General features: G+C 48.8%; 1 protein-coding gene across 1 annotated transcript in view; it reads right to left on the reverse strand.

The window, feature by feature from the left end:
• The window catches only part of DNAH10 (dynein axonemal heavy chain 10), a 150,885-nt gene that overhangs the window by 39,040 nt on the left and 94,052 nt on the right, over positions 1-17,793 (reverse strand). Inside the window, exons 40-51 of the mRNA XM_060612080.3 lie at positions 17,477-17,612; positions 16,178-16,300; positions 14,534-14,668; positions 14,034-14,250; positions 11,295-11,414; positions 10,136-10,281; positions 8,022-8,174; positions 6,414-6,674; positions 4,246-4,418; positions 3,150-3,243; positions 2,673-2,840; positions 1,938-2,126 (exon numbers count right to left, since the gene is read on the reverse strand). Of these exons, the coding sequence (XP_060468063.3) occupies positions 1,938-2,126; positions 2,673-2,840; positions 3,150-3,243; positions 4,246-4,418; positions 6,414-6,674; positions 8,022-8,174; positions 10,136-10,281; positions 11,295-11,414; positions 14,034-14,250; positions 14,534-14,668; positions 16,178-16,300; positions 17,477-17,612 (1,915 nt within the window). The remainder of the gene's footprint in view (positions 1-1,937; positions 2,127-2,672; positions 2,841-3,149; positions 3,244-4,245; positions 4,419-6,413; positions 6,675-8,021; positions 8,175-10,135; positions 10,282-11,294; positions 11,415-14,033; positions 14,251-14,533; positions 14,669-16,177; positions 16,301-17,476; positions 17,613-17,793) is intronic.

The raw sequence follows: 17,793 nt of genomic DNA on the forward strand, positions 1-17,793 counted from the left end.
CGACCAACGGAAGAAATCAACTTGTCTAGGAAAATGTACAAAAACTATAAAAACGGTTACATCTGGATCACATACTTTATCAGATCTGGAAGGTAAATCAACCAATTTTTTTTTTTAGAAATACTTTAAACAAAAGCATATACTGCAAGCTAGATCCATTGAACTAATCATGACTGCTCTTCTGTACAAAGAGTTCTCACAGAGGCGCGTGGGTGGCTCAGTAGGTTAAGCATCTGACCCTTAGATTCAGCTCAGGTTCATGAGTCTGAGCCCTGCACCAGGCTCTCTGCTGTCAGCACAGAGCCCGCTTAGGATCCTCTGTCCCCCTCTCTCTCTGCCCCTGCCCAGCTTATTCTCTGTCTCTCCCCCTTGCCCCTCCCTGACTCACAGACTCTCTAAAACACACACACACACACACACACACATACACACACACACACACACACACACACACACACACACACACACACACAGTCATGCATGGGTCTTGGCAATGACTTTCTGGATAGGACACCTCAAGTGCAAGCCACGAAATCAAAAACAAACAAGTGAATCGTGGAGATGACTCTTGTTCCAAATTAAGCCCCGCTGCATGCTGCACGTCTCCGCTTTGAGAGGCTCCTGTAAGGGCACTGCCAGTGGGTATGGCAGGAGCTCACGGTAAGTTTCTAAGAATGGTGCGGAGACACAGAAACCCCCACACAGTGCTGGTGGGACCGTACGATGGTGCGGTTGCTTTGGGAAACAATCTGGCAGTTTCCCAAATGATCAAACACAGCACTGCCACACGACCCGGCAATTCCACACCTAGGTGGACGTGTGGACACAGAAACTTGTACGTGAATGTTCACAGCAGCACCGTTCACAGCGGCCAAAAGGTGGAAACTGGGCACCTGTCCGTTAACGGGTGAATGGATAAACAGAGTGTGGTCAATCTATACAACAGAACACGATTTGGCCATAAAAAGGAACCGGGCAGTGTTATGCGGCTGAAGCTTGAAAACAGGCGGTTAAGTGTAAGAAGCTGTCACAAAAGACCACATACTCTATGATTCTGTTTATATGAGAGTCCAGGATAGGGATGTCTATAGAGACCGGAAGTACGTTAGTGATTTTTTTTTTTAGGGCTGGATGAGGGGCAGAAAGATAGAGGGGTAATAGCTAAGGGGCAGAGGATGTCTTTTGAGGGTGACAAAAATGTCCTCAAATAGACTGTGTTGATGGTTGTACGTATCTGTGACTATACCAAAAAGCACCGAATTGCACATGGGTGAATTGTACAGTCTATGAATTATATCTCGATAAAGCTGTTGTTTGGGGATTTGTTTTTTGAAAGAGATTCTAAGAATGGCCCAGAACCGTGTGGGCTGGTTGTGCCGACACAGCAGCCAGCAACTTGCTGACCTGAATGCTGGGTCCGTGGAGGTTTGGGCCGATCCCTCCTCCGTAGGAGTGCACGCCACAAACCACAAAATTGGCTCAAGTTTGACTTTCAAATTCGATTTGACATAGTGTCCATTCTAAAAATAATACAAGGGGCCCCTGGGTGGCTCAGCTAGTTAAGCATCTGACTTCGGCTCAGGTCATGATCTTACGGTTGGTGGGTTCAAGCCCCGCGTCAGACTCTGTGCTGACAGCTCGGAGCCTGGAGCCTGCTTGTATTCTGTGTCTCCCTCTCTCTCTCTGCCCCTCCCATGCTCATGCTCTGTCTCTGTCTCTCTCTCAAAACTAAACTTAAAAAAACATTCGAAAACAATACAAAACTTAGATTCTTCAGACATTCGGTTAAAATAGTAACAAGGAAAAACCCAATTCTACACTCTATGAAAACATCATGCTATGATCTGATCTGTTTTCGATTCTTCCAATGTTTGCATGAACTACCGACGGGCGAAATTGCTTTAATAAACCATTTCTGGGAGGGGAGGTCGACTCACCTCGTAGCCGGCGGTGAAGGCGGCCAGCCTGGAGAGAGACTGCTTCCCTGAGCCTCCGACCCCCACGAGCAGGGAGTGGCCGCGGTCCATGCGGATGATGCGGTGCACGCGGGTTAGGTGTTCCAGGGCATCGTCAAAGAGAACCAGGTTCATCTTGGTGTTGCTTTCGTTATACTCCTCAAGAATTTCCTGAATTAAAAAAAAAAAAGAAAGGATCACTGGATTCTGAGAGACAGACTTTCCTTTTGTCCGGGAGAAATTAAGAACGGAGGAGAGATTCTTTCCACCCCCCCAATAATCTATAGTGGTTGAAATAATTAAATTGTTTGGGTCTATGGGACTAAATCTGGTATTGGCAATTAAGGCTTCTATGGGCTGGTTTGTGATCGGCCAGCAGTGAGCCAAAGCTGATTACAAGGCTCAGTTCATGAATTAAAATGAAAACGGATAGCGGAGAGCTGAGTGGTTCCCAAACCTGGCTGTGCACTGGAACCCTGGGACCCTCCCTGGGCTGGACGAATGGAAACCCAGAGGGGTGAACCCTGGGGTCTGTGTATTTAACACATTCCTCAGGTCATCCCCACGCACCACTGGACGTGGCAACCACCGGATAAGACACAAGCTCTCATTCTGCAGCCCGAGACACAGGCATGGGCATTCTTCCCAGTGCTGGGCTCCGCTGAGAAGCGCTCCCAGGAAAAGTGGGCCTGTGGAGAAGGTAAGCCCCATCCACACCTGAAACAAAGCCTTGGCTGCCTCGTAATCCTGGATGTCTTCATAAATGCGTGTTTCCTCTTCCTGCAGGGCCGTCCGGAAGTCTCCAAACAGGATGGGATCCCTCATCACCACCTCCATATCATCGTTAAAATGTTCCATAACCAGGTTGCCTATGTGGTCTTGTACCTTTTGACAGAAGACCGCTTAAGGACTCAAACTCGACAACATGTATGTGCTAAAACTTGTCAGAAAAAGAACATATGCTAAGATTCTCTGAAGTACTTTGCATTCGATTCCTTTCTCTGTTGCAAGGTACTCCATAATCCACCCTCCTCTATCCATCAACTTCTGTTGTTAGTGTATTTTTCTCCAATTGGTGAACTATATTTAAAAAAATACTTGGGGGTGGGGGGGTGGGTATGCTTGTTTACTTCACCCAGAGAAGAATTTTGTAGTTAGAGTTTTGAATTTGCTGGTATAGTCTGATGTACTGACCAGCTGCTTGTCTGTTTCATTGATCAATCGGTCGTGGAAGATCCTCAGACACTCGTTTCTCCAGACTCTCACCATCTGGGTCACAGTCTGGAACCTACATGATGGAAGGAGCAAAATCAGTCGTGAAGCCATCTAGAGAGAGGGGGGCTAAATGCTACCATTTTCAGATGGATACACAGGGTGTGGAAAAGGACAACATTTCTATAGTCCTTTCTCTCCCCCTGGCCTCACGTTAATGAAATTTTAATGGAAGCTAACAAATTAAGTGTAAAGACCATAAAATCATCATCTATAATCTATCCTCCCGTAGGGGAGAAAAAGAACGTTATCCGTAAATGACGTAAGTGACATAAAATGAGGACCTGACACGGCTTCTACTTGCTGGAATATAAGAATTTAAAATCAGCATCAAGGCCACTGGCAGCTTCGTATTTTAAGAACCAGCTCCATCTGGCCCCAGTTCGAGAACTTTCTCTGGTTGCTGGCAAAGAGCCCCTACTCCCCCCCCCCCTTAAATCCCCGAAGCTGCCTTCTCCTGGTCTTCCTCAAGGGTACCTGAGAACAAGTTTGGGTATGTGGAAAGCCCTGAACTAACTCACTTTTCAATTTTTTGTGGACTCAATGTGAACACCTTGCAGACCTACATAAAGCGCACATTAACGTAAAGACATAAGTCTAGCTTTAATGAGAAAAGTTTTATACCCAGAGTTAATCCTTTCCGTCCCTTGTGCTTACTTCTACGTTTTGTGGGTCTTTCACAAAATGTAACTAGCAACTGCAAACAATTCAGGTGCATTAGCAAAAGGCAACTTTAGAAAGAATACACGGTCAGTAGAGCATTCCCACCAAGGGCTTAAATATCACATGTCTACGCATCTGTCTTTCACGGCTCCCCTGTCTTCAAGTCAAGGGCTTACAAGTCATCTGGCCTTAACCAAGCCCTTAACCCTTTTCTTCATTTAACATACACAAAAAGACACTGGGTGATTAATTGATGCATTGACTCATCCGTTTAATTGACAAGTCCTCTGTCTTAAAAGAAAATCCACCATCATACCCATGAGCCACATGGGGTATGGAGAGAAGACAAACTCACCGCCCCGGATCGGTGAGGAGAAGACCATTAAAAATTCTTGAGAGGTCCCGAAGATTAAAGATGTAATGGAACTTGGATGGTGTGGGAGGCAGGTCCTGCACAATGGTTTTGTAAAGCGCCAACGTGCAGAAGGTCAGCTTGTCACTCACAGCCATGATGCTTTCATGAAACACCTAAAAATTGAAAAGACACCCCCCCAAGTGTCTATCGATAGATGAATGGATAAGCCAATGTGGTCTATCCATACAACGAGTGGCACATCATCTGGCCACATCGAGGAGTGAAGCACTGATATGTGCCACCACACGGATGCACCTTGACAACATGATGCCAGATGAAAGCCTCCAGTCACAAAAGACCACGTGGTGTACGAGTCCCTTTATATGAAATGTCCAAAAGAGGCAAATCCAGAGAGACAGAAGGCATATCAACAATTGCCAGGGGCTGAAGGATGGGATAGCGGGACTACTTTTGGGTGATGAAAATATTCTGGAATAAGGTGGTGGTGATGATGGCACAACATTGTGAATGTACTCAATGCCAGTAAACCGTACTTTAAAGTGGTTAAAACAACGAATCCTACACTATGTGAATTTTATCATAATTTTTTTTTAATTTTTTTTAACGTTTATTTATTTTTGAGACAGAGAGAGACAGAGCATGAACAGGGGAGGGGCAGAGAGAGAGGGAGACACAGAATCGGAAGCAGGCTCCAGGCTCCGAGCCATCAGCCCAGAGCCCGACGCGGGGCTCAAACTCACAGACTGTGAGATCGTGACCTGAGCTGAAGTCAGACGCTTAACCGACTGAGCCACCCAGGCGCCCCTATCATAATTTTTAAAGAGGAGATAAGAGGGGCGCCTGGGTGGCTCAGTCGGTTGGGCGTCCGACTTCGGCTCAGGTCATGATCTCGTGGTCCTGAGTCTCATGAGTTCGAGCCCCGCGTTGGGCTCTGACAGCCCGGAGCCTGTTTCAGATTCTGTGTCTCACTCTCTCTGACCTTCCCCCATTCATGCTCTGTCTCTGTCTCAAAAATGAATAAACGTTAAAAAAAATTTAAAAAAAAAAGAGGAGATAAGAAAAAAACTGAAAAAGCCAGAGAAACTCACCATCTGATTTGCTCTGTTTCCCTAGATTTTCTCATTAACTGACAAGTCAACACGATGTGAAACCAAAGCCCACACCAGCCCTCCGCTGGAGTCTGACTGGACCAGGGCAGACCTCACGGTTTTGGAAGCGAATGGCTTAAGGTAAGGCACGGAACACCAGGTGCTCACAGTCCCTGGTGATCACACCTGGCCACTCCACACCTTTACCTTTCCTGCCCCTGAAGACCGTGTGCAAACCTCACTTTAGGAGGGAAATGCCGGGAGCAGAAGGTCATCATTTAAATGCACGGGTTCCATTTGTGGGATGGCCAAGTTAAATCGACTTAAAAAGAGCGGTAACTAGTATCTAATGAGCATCTGCTGTGTTCTAGACGCCGTGCCACACATTTTACGTGCATTCTCGGTGAGGTGGCTGCCGTCGTCATCCCCATTCCAGATGAGAACTGGGTCTAGGAGAGCTCAACGAACTTGCCCAAGGAGCAGCATGGGGCCTGACTCCAGGTCCTGGTCCCCTAGTTAATTCACTGCTGCGGCTCAATGTGACACATGTAGCTCAGGGCCACGTCATGACCTCCGTGGACCCAAGGCACTTTTGCCTTCTGGGCCCCTTCCTCCATAAAAATATGTTACTTTATCTTTTATGACCGCACTGATATAAAGATGCATATAATCCAGACTGGATATTTTTTCTTCCAGTTTTGAAAGAAAACATTTTTGTGTGCCCCTAAAAGTACCGTGGGCCTTGTGCCTGCTGTGTCTAATGCCTAAGAGGGCCATGCAAACACTCTACCCAACAGAAGGCCCTCTAGTTCAGACTGCTAATTAAATTTTTTCAATGTTTATTTTTTAGAGAAAGAGACAGAGTGATGGCAGGGAAGCGGCAGAGAGAGAGAGGGAGGCACAGAATCCGAAGCAGGCTCCAGGCTCTGAGCTGTCAGCACAGAGCCCGACACGGGGCTCGAACCCATGAACCGTGAGATCATGACCTGAGCCGAAGTCAGACGTTTAACCAACTGAGCCACCCGGGCGCCCCTAGACTGCTAATTAAAATCAAGTTACCGAGGTATGGCCTTTCAGAATGGAGGAATAAATTAAATGCAAAGACTCCTCTGAAGGAAATGGTACATTGAAGACGCCGAACAGTGAAATAAATCTCGGATCAACTTCATTGCGGCCTCCTCCAGCTTTTCCCATCGCAGCAATAAAGCCAAGGTCCCGAATGCTTTTGCAGTTTAGCTCCTTCCCACGGTCATACAGGTAGCCTTTTTCCAACAGCAGTTTCAGCAAGGCAATCGGCTGCTGTGTGCCATATTCATCCACCTTGATTTAGTTTTTAAAGAAAGGAGATAACAGTAGTATCGTAAAGCAGAACTCAGGGATGCCTCTGCTAACCATCTGAACTAATTCTCATCTCTCCTCTTACTCTCTCAGAGCGCTCTGGTTTTAGTTTCATGGGGCTTCTCAAGGTTTGCAACTATAGATTCATTTGTAATTATTATTTTTTTTATCTGTCTGCCTCACTCAACTGTAAACTCCATGAGGGCAGGGACTACTTATGTTCTGTTCATCACTGCACAGCACCAGACCCATAGGAGGCTCTCAATAAATACACGTTAATTGGATGGATGCACAGATGGATGAAAGGGTATGTGGGTGTGTGCATGGATGGGTGGATGGGTGGAGGGAAGGAAGGTGGATGAATGGGTGGATGGATGGACAGATGGATGGGTGGGTCAGTGGGTGGGTGGATGGATGGACAGATGGACGGACAGATGGATGGGTGGGTCAGTGGGTGGGTGGGTGGATGGATGGATGGATAGATGGACGGACTGGTGGATGGAAGGATGGAAGGAAGATGGATGGATGAACAGATGGATGGGTGGGTCAGTGGGTGGGTGGATGGATGGATAGATGGACGGATGGGCAGATGGAAGGATGGAAGGAAGATGGATGGACAGACAGATGGATGGGTGGGTTGGTGGGTGGATGGGTGGAAGAAAGGTAGGTGGATGGATGGGTGGATGGATGGATAGACGGATGGGCAAATGGAAGGAAGGAAGGAAGGAAGACTGGGTGGGTGGGTGGATGGATAGATGGATGGAAGGAGAGATGGATGGATGGGTGGATGAATCCTGGCTTTGCACACAGTCCATCTAGAGGATAGATTTTCAGAGGAAAAAAAAATGGTTCTGCAGAAATTACATAAATTTAAATTTTAGTACTAAGAAAACTTCATAACTCTCAGGCTCCGGCCCCAGAAACACACTCTTGCATGCTAAAGTTTCCCTTCCTTGGTAAATCCAGAGGAATCCTTGGGAGGTGTCTGACCTTATGCTTTCCATGTACCTGGGACTGAGAACGACACTATCATCCAAGCTCTGGCTCATCGAGAAACCACCTACTCAGATACATGCTGTAAAAAGCCTGGAGGCTGCCTGCTGCCTAACTCCTCTGGGAAAGCAATCAGTAAGGAAGAGTCCCGCTGTGTCAGTAGAACTTTCCAGTAACACTGTCTCCAGAGCTGGCTCCCATAACCGGCACCCCGCGGGCACCATGCAGAACGAAGGCACGTGCTCGCACACTCACGGACTCCACGCGCACACACAGCGACGCAAGCGCAGCACGCGGCCCGGCCCCACTGCCCCCTGCTCCTTAACCTTACACCACCTTTGGCATATTCAGGTCGTCCATGAACACCAGGAGGCGCTTTCCCATGGGCGGGCCGTATGTGTCTTTGGTTCGCTTCTCAACATTTGCTTCCAAATTTCTTTGGATATCCAGAGATGTGGTGCGGGAGGAGAAGTTGACTATTAACACAATCTGGAAGAGAGAGAGAGATCGTTCCAGAAGGCGGTCATCTCTTCACAGTACCAGCGGGAAATGCTGGGCCGTGCGCTGCCGTCTATTTTGCAAATTCACCGGCATCTGAACTTTCCTATAACCCAGCGTGTGCCGGTACAGCATTCTTCCCCTTCAGCAGGTTGTGTGAGGCCAAGCATGACCAGTCACCACACACGGGCCTCTGGCACAATGTCAACTAGGGGGTCTCAGCTCTGCACGGTCTGGCTAAGTGACCTCCAAAAAGAGGTTTAACCTTTAAACAATTTTTTTAATATTTATTTATTTAAATGCTTATTTATTTTTGAGAGAGAGAGGGCAAGCAGGGGAGGGGCAGAGAGAGAGAGAGAGGGAGACACAGAATCCGAAGCAGGTTCCAGGCTCTGAGCTGAGAGCACAGAGCCCGATGTGGGGTTTGAACCTACAAACTACGAGATCATGACCTGAGCCAAAGTCAGACGGACGCCCGACCGACCAAGCCACCCAAGCGCCCCAAAGAGGTTCAACCTTTTAGAACCTCGTTTTTCTCATCTGTAAGACAGTTTTAATAGCATCTGCTTGGACTACTTCATAGGGTGATTTTATCACAGGAGATGAAATCCCCAAAGGCGTTTTCCACATGACAAAGTAATATTCAACCAGAAGTTACTATCATGCCTGCTATGTCTTAATAAATAGGCCAGAGAGAGCACCTTTGGAATTAATTGCTGAGAGAAAGGTGAGGGAGGCCCCGGGCCCCTGTGTGGACAGCCTCCCCCATGCACGGGGCACACACAGGACCCCTCACTGTGCTTCTTAGAGCACTTGGTGAGGGTTCGTGGGTCAGTGGTTCTCGCTCTTAATTATGCACCCAAATCACCTGGAGGGCCTGTGCCAAACGGCTCAAAGGGCCCCATCCTCAGAGCTTCTGATTCAAAAGGTCTAGGATCGTGTATGCGAGTTTTCAGGCAATGCTGCTGGCCTAGGGACCACACTTTGAGAACCACTGCTGCAGACGGCACTGTCCTCAGAGGTGCCGACAGGTGCACGGGAGCCACATGCAACGAAGGTCAACGTGCGTCTCCTCATAACGAATGTGCACCGATGTGACTGCCGGCCCGATGAGCACCAGCTGCTGAGTCCCGACGGAGGGGCGTCGTGGGGGAGCGTTCTGAATGTGGATGCTGTTTGCCTGACCCCACAAACTCTTAGGTCCCTCTGGCTATAAACATCCCCTCTGTGCCCTCCACAATGACATCCTTCAAGCTGAATAAACCCCGTTTCCGTGCACCTGTGACTGGGCTCGACCATCCGCGGGCAGTCCGGCCCTGTCTTGCCCACATCCTTCATGTGATGCCCATCGAGAAGCCTGGCTGACCACTCCCTGGCCTAGAGGGTCACAGGGCCCGGGGAACAAGCCTAAGTAAGAAAGAAGTCAGAAGAAGAGTCGCAGGAAACTCTTCTCCCCTCTGAGGTTCCAGGAGGCCAAAACAGGAATTGGAAAATTAAATGATGAGCAGATATTAACAAAAACAGAGAACTGAGTCAGTGAGTGGATTTGGGACAAGTATGTATCAGCTGGATATCCTGAGAAGCACAGGCAGCTTCTTGGAGGAGACAGAATCTTGCCTTGGTTATTAAAAAAAAAAACACAAAAAACCATTAAATAAAAATTGTTTGAAGCCAGGACAGTTGAAATGATGAGCAGGTGGCCCATGTAAGGCAACTCTGAGTATAGAAAGGAGAATTGACAGCCTCCTTCCTTTTTTTTTTTTTTTTTTTTTTTTTTAGTGTTTATTTATTTTTGAGACAGAGGGAGACAGAGTGCGAGCAGGGGAGGGTCAGAGAGAGAGGCAGTCACAGAATCTGAAACAGGCTCCAGGCTCTGTGCTGCTTAACCGCTGGCCTGGGCTGCTACGCACGGGGGTGATTTGTTACCCAGCAGGATACCAACCACGACTTACGTTCATGTCCACGTTCAGATTTTTGAGGAAGTTCTGGGTAGTGGCTGTCTTAGAGGTGCCAGATTCACCAACCAGAAGAACCGGCTGCTTGATCTTGACCATCTGTTCCAGCATCCAGGTGGTGCGCGTTGTATCCACGGTATGAACTGGGGAACACGATAGGAGGGGGGCATCACAGAAACGTCAAAGGGGAGCATGCGGCAACCTGGAACGTCCCATAAAAAGCGTCAGCCAAACCCCAAGACGTGACCTTGAAAATGAGTATACGGGTACCGTCTGGAATCTCACTGCCCCGATCGTTATTTTTAATAGCTCTACGGAGGCATCGCTTAAACACCATAAAATCCACCCATTTTAAGGGTGTGTTTTGGTGCATTTGGTACATTTCTACAGCTGTGCGGTCACTGCTACGGTCCAGATTCAGAAGCCCCAAACCGTTCTTCACGTCCGACTCCGATGTATACTCGGGATGTTAAAAACTCAGTTTCTCCATGGCTTACATCAGTCACATATCTGCAGGGTTTGGTTTCCTGACCAACAACTTCCTCCAAAGACAGAACGAAACCACGAGACCAGGTCTGGCTTGCCCCTGCACGGGTTGTTTTTAGTCCTGACCGGTTCCTGGGGAAATGGGTATGTCTCATTCCATCGGAACCAAACCCAGACGTTTGTTTTGGGAAGTCATCCTGCCACTATGTTCTCTAAATAGCCAGAGGGGTGCGTTAAAAATACGGCACAACCCATTAAACGTCCATGGTGGACGACCTCGCGAGGCAGCCCTTTTCACGACACGCTGCCCTGCTCATTCCTCTCGCTTTCTTCCTTCATTCCTTCGCACAGCCGGCCAGCTCTCCAGGCTGCAGGGGGCCCGTGGAGACTTGGGGGGGGGGGGGGGGGGCAGAGCGGACTGTCCTATCCCCACCCCACCTGTCAGGCGACAGCCGAGAACCACAGACGTCTGAAGACCCTCAGAGCCAGCCGCACATAAACAGAATCAGAAACACCACCCTCTTGGTGAGGCCCACGGCTCAATCTTTTCAGTTTCTCCGAACCAACGCTCTGGGTGGGACTCAGGGGGCCACGGAGGCCCCCGGATCTTTTTCGCTTCCTCACAGGACAAGAGCCATACACTGAGAACAGGTGCTTGGTTCTCACTCACCCAGGATGTCGATAAATTTCCTCTCGCGGACGTGAACGTATTCAGGAACTAATTTATTCCACGGTATCCATTTCTTCTGTGCAGAATCGAAATGAAAGTCATACATGGTTGGGAGGTGACCTGTGGTACATAATGGTCCATTTCGCTTCAGTCATAGGCACGGAAATACAGAGTCAGCTCCGGGACATGCATAAGACAAACTGATGCTACCCGCCCCCATGGATGGCAACTTAACCGAGTACTTCGAACTTACACTCCCGTCCACTGGGCAGGTACACGCTGAGCCCCCTCCCTGGGGACGAGAGAGTTCGGTGGCGGACAACCCTGGAACCTAGGCTTACAGTTGTTGGCGGCCAGGTGGGGGGCGGAATGGAGGCAAGTCAACAGGCAATGTCAACGCGGAGCGCTACGTTCTGCGACAGGGCAAGCGCAGGTGCGGCGGGCGCCCGGGAGGACGTCTGACCAGGAGGGGCAGGGAAGAGGTCAGAGAAGCACCAGGTGCCACGGGGCACGCGGGGCGCCTCGAGGCGCCCCGCAGCCCACACTCCTCTGTACCTGAACATCAGGGGTGCTACGCAAACCAGCTCTAAGAAAGGTTCCTCGTGCACCTGCTCCCAGAGAGACTGCCACCCGGAGGCCCCAGCAATACCCAATTTTGCAGCCAGCACGGGGAGGGAGCCGTCCCAAAGGAGATGCCATCCAGTCTGAGGCCTGAAGCATGAGTCCCGAGCCAAGAGAACTGGGGGCCACTGGGAGGCCGTCAGGGAGAAGAGAGCACGGCGGGGTGGCCGGAGGACCAGAAAGGAGTAAGTGAGGAGTGCACACGGTGGGCAGATGAGGCAACGCTACAAGGGCTGCGGGGCTGTTGCGTGAAGAGCCTGGCGGGCCATTTCAGGGGCTTGTTCTCCACCCCGTCGGTCCTGGGCGTGTGACATTAGTCTCCAGGGGGACCCGTGATCGGGTCCTGCCTCTGCAGAGATCAGTAGGACTGTAGTGGAAAACGGATCTGGAGGAGGTGAGTGGAGACTGGGAGATCTGTCCGTGAGGCTCCCACCTTACCCAGGGCAGAGCGGACAGGAGAGCTCCCAAGAGATGTGGGGGTGGAGACCGACAGGCTGAAATGACGGGCTGGGGTGGGGGGAAGAAAGTGTCAGGGTCGCCGTGTGCAAGGCGGACAGACAGATGACAGAGAGATAAGAGGTGGGTAGATGATATAGATGATAGGTAGAGGGACGGAAGGCGGATAGACAACAGATACACGAGTAGACAGATGAATGACAGACAGCCCACAGACAGATTTCGGGACAGGGCTAGGGAACGAGGAGAAGGCTCAGGAGGGAAGGAGACTGGCAGGCCGAAGCTGTGAGCGCGCGGCCAGCGCTCCGTGAGGACTCGCAGCGCGAAAGGGGGCTGGAAGACCAAACCCCGAGGCGAGGAAGGAGACGGACGAGCGGCCGGCAGGGAAGAGGAGGGACGTCTCAAGAGGGCAGGAAGTGGTCAGCCACGTCGGACGCCAGGCAAGGTCGGGATGGCGAGGACGCCAAGGCCCGTGGGCTCCGGTGGAGACGGCAGCGGACACGCTCACCGGAAGCACTTCCAGGGGAGCCGGGATTTGAAAGGGGGGCGGGCGGCTGTTGGCTGAGAAGCAAGTGGGATGAGAAGACAGAGCTCGAAGCCAACCTTTCGAGGACTCGTGGCTTTCACAGGAAAGAGGTGGAGAGACGTCTCTAGAAGGGCGTAGAAGGTTTCCCCTGAGCAGGTCCAAGAGCAGCTGGGAGGGAGTTGGTAGGAGGGAAACTGAGGAGACAGCTCAAGAGGAGCCCGGCAAGGAAGCCGGCACCTGAGCAGGACGGTGGAGAGCACAGTGCTCCCCATTAGGAAGCCCGGGGACCACTTTACTTGGCTGTTTACAAAGAACGCCCCGGGTAATGATGATAGGATACAGCTTAGAGAGATGGTGACCGGCCAAGTCATGTTCAAATATCATTGAGAACTAGACAAAGTTGAGATGTCGGGGTGGCTCAGTTGGTCGAGCGTCCAACTTTGGCTCAGGTCATGATCTCCCGGTCGGTGGGTTCGAGCCCCGTGTTGGTCTCTGCTGACAGCTCGGAGCCTGGAGCCCGCTTCGGTTTCTGTGTCCCCCTCTCTCTCTCTGCCCCTCCCCCGCTCACAAAGATGGATCCTAGCGCCACACAGAGTTCCTGAAAAAGGCATGTTCGTCACACGTCGTTCTCGGAGGGTGCACCTTCTTCACACGCAAGCTAAAAACCTTAACCCGAAGATCTCCTAAGAATGACCTACGGATCCACCCTTGATCAGCTCCTGTGAAAATACTCAGGAATACAGCAGATGAAAATTAGAGAGGTGGTCTTAAAAAAACAGGTAGAGAAATTCAAAGGAGAAGAAACTCAGAGTCATGCAAAGCGTGAAAATTTCTAAAAACTTAAGCAGCAAAGGAAGCGAGCGCCTCACTAAACTCAGGGTGCGAGGGTGGGAGTGCTGGGGTGGGGAGGAGTTTAGACTCAACAAGACAAGCCAGTGCGGCTTCTGCTCTAGCAGCTCACACGCTGGAACTTCTGAGGGTACCCCGGGGGGGTCTGGCCATTGCACGTGTGTCTACAGAAGCCAGCGAGCTGGAAAACCCGTACGGGCATACGTATGGAGAAGCAAGGTCACTTCCTCCAAAACCCTCCCCGCAAAGCGCTGTGAGTAGGAAAACAGGCTACGCCCAGATCTTACCTGGCATCTCCCCGGGGCTGGCCCATTCCCCTTCCGTATCAACAGAAGGCAAAGAAGCAAGGCGTTTAATGCACTCGTCAAATTTAATCCTTCCATCCTCGAGCAGAGCGGCTCCCAGAGAACAGTACAGAGCCTCTAAGAAATAGCACTCCAGAAGGTCTGGTTCCTCTATTTCTCCTTCGAGTAGTGCATCCAACATCTTGGTTAACTGGGTTACCTGGTGCCCAGGCAAATCCCGGATCAGCCCATTCATTTCACTCCCCCACCCCAGGGTCAGTTCTGGTCATAAACCTCGGGATCCCAGGTCCCGGCGCGGTGGGAACCTATGACCCACCCTATCGGTTCCGTCAGATGGAGCCTGGCACCTTGTCCTGCACGGGGTCGCCAAAGAAAGCAACCTGTGACGTTACAGTTTACCCCTCTGGCATCTCTGCTTCCCTTGGCCTGTGGGTCCACCTTTAGGGAAGCTTCTCTCTTTGCTAACAGGGATATTTTCTCACCATATTTAGGTCTGTCTGTGGAACGACGGTCTTCAGCTTCTCGCCTCGTCTTCCATCCACTGTCCCTTCCACAATCACGTCGATGAGATAGGGCACATACTTCTCAAAGAGACTCTCTAAATTGCTTTGCTCTGCCTATAAAAGAGCAGAATTGCAATGCATTTTCGAGGGCTCCTTTAAGGGGAAGTTAGTGGAAAGCTGATCTTGGCGAAAGAGGGATGAGAAAGGTCTTCTGATGAAGGGTAGATTTGGCAGGTGAGTAAACCCCGATAACAGCGCCTTCCGTTTGTGGAGAGATTTGTCCTTCACGGTGCACTTTCATTGCAAAGCGCTTCGTCTCACTGCCATAGCATCTACCCCGCCACCTGGGAGGGAGGGAGGGAGGATAACAGGTCCCACTTGACAGAAATGGGGCTGATTATCTTCAAGTTCAAGTGGTGCGGCCACAGTCACCTTGCAAAGAGTGCAAAGCAGTGGAAGCCCCTCTCCCTATCAAGGCTCTGAGGACCACCAGGGGTCGCACGGGCCCTGACACAACTCTCTCTCCCTTACGACGGTGCCTCCAATGGTCCTATCATGCTTCCCTCGGTCTTCTCTTCTCTGGGATAATTATGTCCTGGTTTCCAATTCACCATCAGCCTAGCAGTCCTTCCAGTGATACACCCAAACCACCTGCGTCGCTTTGAGAACGCAGTCATGGTGTCCTGGGTGTGTGGTCAAGCCACTACCTTCACATGACTGTCACACCTATCTCTATACTTTTCAATGAAGCCTTTTGTTACAGTACACATTTCAGCAGCCATGTGACACATGACATCGTTTGAGGTCAACTAAAACCGTCAGAACTCAATTACATGACAAGCTAGGTCCTTCACATTGCATTCGTCCAATTCAGCAAAAGCTGGGCCCCTCTAGAGAGAAGTCTGTCAACAGCTGGGCTTGGCTGCAGCAGGAGTTGCCAACTACAACCCACAAGCCAAACCTGGCCTGCCACTTCTTTGTGTAAATAAAATTTTATTGGTACATAGACATGACCATTCGTGTACTTTAGCTGCTTTCATACCACGATGGTATAGTTGAGTAGTTGCAAAAGGAACCAGCCGGCCCGCAAAGTTTAAAATATTACTCTCAATCCTTTTACAGGAAAAAAAAATGTCAACCCTTGATCTCGACTACTGGAATCATCACGTAGCCCTGGGGCGCTTAGGTGGCTCAGTTGGTTAAGCGTCCGACTTCAGGTCATGATCTCACAGTTTGTGAGTTTGAGCCTCGCATCAGGCTCTGTGCTATCCGCATAGAGCCTGCTTCAGGTCCTCTGTCCACCTTTCTCTCTGCCCCTCCCCAGCTTGTCTCTCCTCCCTCCCTCCCTCCCTCCCTCCCTCTCAAAATAAATAAATAAGCTTAAGAAATGAAAAAAAAAAAAAAAAAAAAGATTACCTATCCCACCAGCTATGGAATTATCTGGAAATCTAGTAAGTGTGTCTTCCAGGTTTTCATCCAATTTATTGATGCTCTGACACTGTGCTTAAGATCACAGGCAGGTCAAGGTCATGGCTTTAACTACAAACATCCCCCTGGATTATGTTTATTCAGCTAGGCACGAATACTAATAACTTTTAAGTTCATTTTAGAAATAATTTTCACCTTGTTTTGTATTTGATTAACCCATCTTTTCCAGTACGGTTGATATTTCAAGTTTTTAGGATCCACATAAACCATTCCACATCGAGACACAGTTGCAGGAGAGGCATACTGTAAATCTCCAACCTAGAGAAATAAAGGAAATCAGTCACGTCTAAAGCTATGAACAGCTGAATGGCATGTTTAAAGGCCTTTGCTTTGGGCAAAGTTTTCACAACTGCATAAAACTCAAGTCATGCCCAGATTAACATAGCTTTCATGAGGCTTCCAACTGAACACTTAGGTTTATCATGGGAAGGTTATACATTTCTGATGTAGCACCTTTTTAACTTTTCTTTTACTATAAATTAATATGAAAATTAATATGCTGTAGAATATTTGACAAAAATAGAAAACTATAGAGAAGAAAATAAGTTACCCAAAATACCAACACCAAGAAATAAACATTGTTTTGGACTGTTTTCCTTTCAGTATTTTTTTTCTTCATTTTTTAAAACATAGTTGAGATTGGGTAGTATAAAACTTAACACATACCCATCTAAACCAGCAATATTAACACACCTATCTCTTCATGAGAAAAAAAAAAAAAGACACCGTTCAGTCAGCCAATAAGGTAAGGAAATACGCATGCACTGGTGAATTTTGCAGGCCAACTTAGGAACAACTTTAACATTAAGCTGAAGTGAAAACAAGTCTCAGGGCCACAGCTATGAAACAGGTTCAGAGGCTATGATAGAAAGTTTGCAAAAACAAATGAAAAGAAAATTAAAGGCAAATAGTGTGAGAGAAAAAAAGAAGGCAACTACAAACTAAGACCAAAAAAAAAAAGGCTCAAAAAGAAAGCAAACATAATAGCAGTATACTAGTTGGCTCTACAGTAAATATTTCCATATTCATAATAATGTAAATACTTTTTACTGATTTAACTGATGTAGCAATCAGTTTAGTTTAGTATTCTGAGGAGGGGAGTGAGCTAGCGTTGTGAGAGATGAACTCTCGCTTTCATAGCAGTCATAGCGTAGATACTGTGTAAACTTGATACGGGAAGAAACAGCATGCTAAGTGTGTCCTGTACAGACAACAGGATAATGATCAGCAGAAACAACCCAAGAATGAAAAGCAGTTACCTCCGGGATAAAGAGGAGTAAGAAGAGTAAGGGAAGTATTGAGTTGTCCTCATCATAAAAACTCTTCTTGCACTGTTTGGATTTTCTTTGGTCATCTATATTTATTACCAATTTAATAAACATTTAAATTCTTAACTGCAAGACATATTAAAAATTATTTTTCATCACTACTTGCCTCAAAGAGCAGAGCACAGTGCGCTTGAAGCCGAATGCGCTCACCATTGGCCAACGTCAACAGCCTGTTGTCGTCCATCACAGAATTCATGTTTTCCACCCACAGAGCATCCACATCACCATCAAATAAAATATACCTATAGCAACCCAAGAAAAGTAAGCCAGGCTTTCTCATGGAACTTGGTGTCCCTTTCCCATTCAGGACGAATGTCTTTTTCCCAGGGTTCTGTAGCCAGGACCTGACACAGAGCACCCAACTGGGTCCAGAGGTTTGACCCATAAAATCAAAAGGAAAAAAACAAACAAACCATAATATCT

Source organism: Panthera onca, chromosome D3 (assembly GCF_046562875.1).
Source record: "Panthera onca isolate mPanOnc1 chromosome D3, mPanOnc1 haplotype 2, whole genome shotgun sequence".
NCBI classification, from domain to species: domain Eukaryota; kingdom Metazoa; phylum Chordata; class Mammalia; order Carnivora; family Felidae; genus Panthera; species Panthera onca.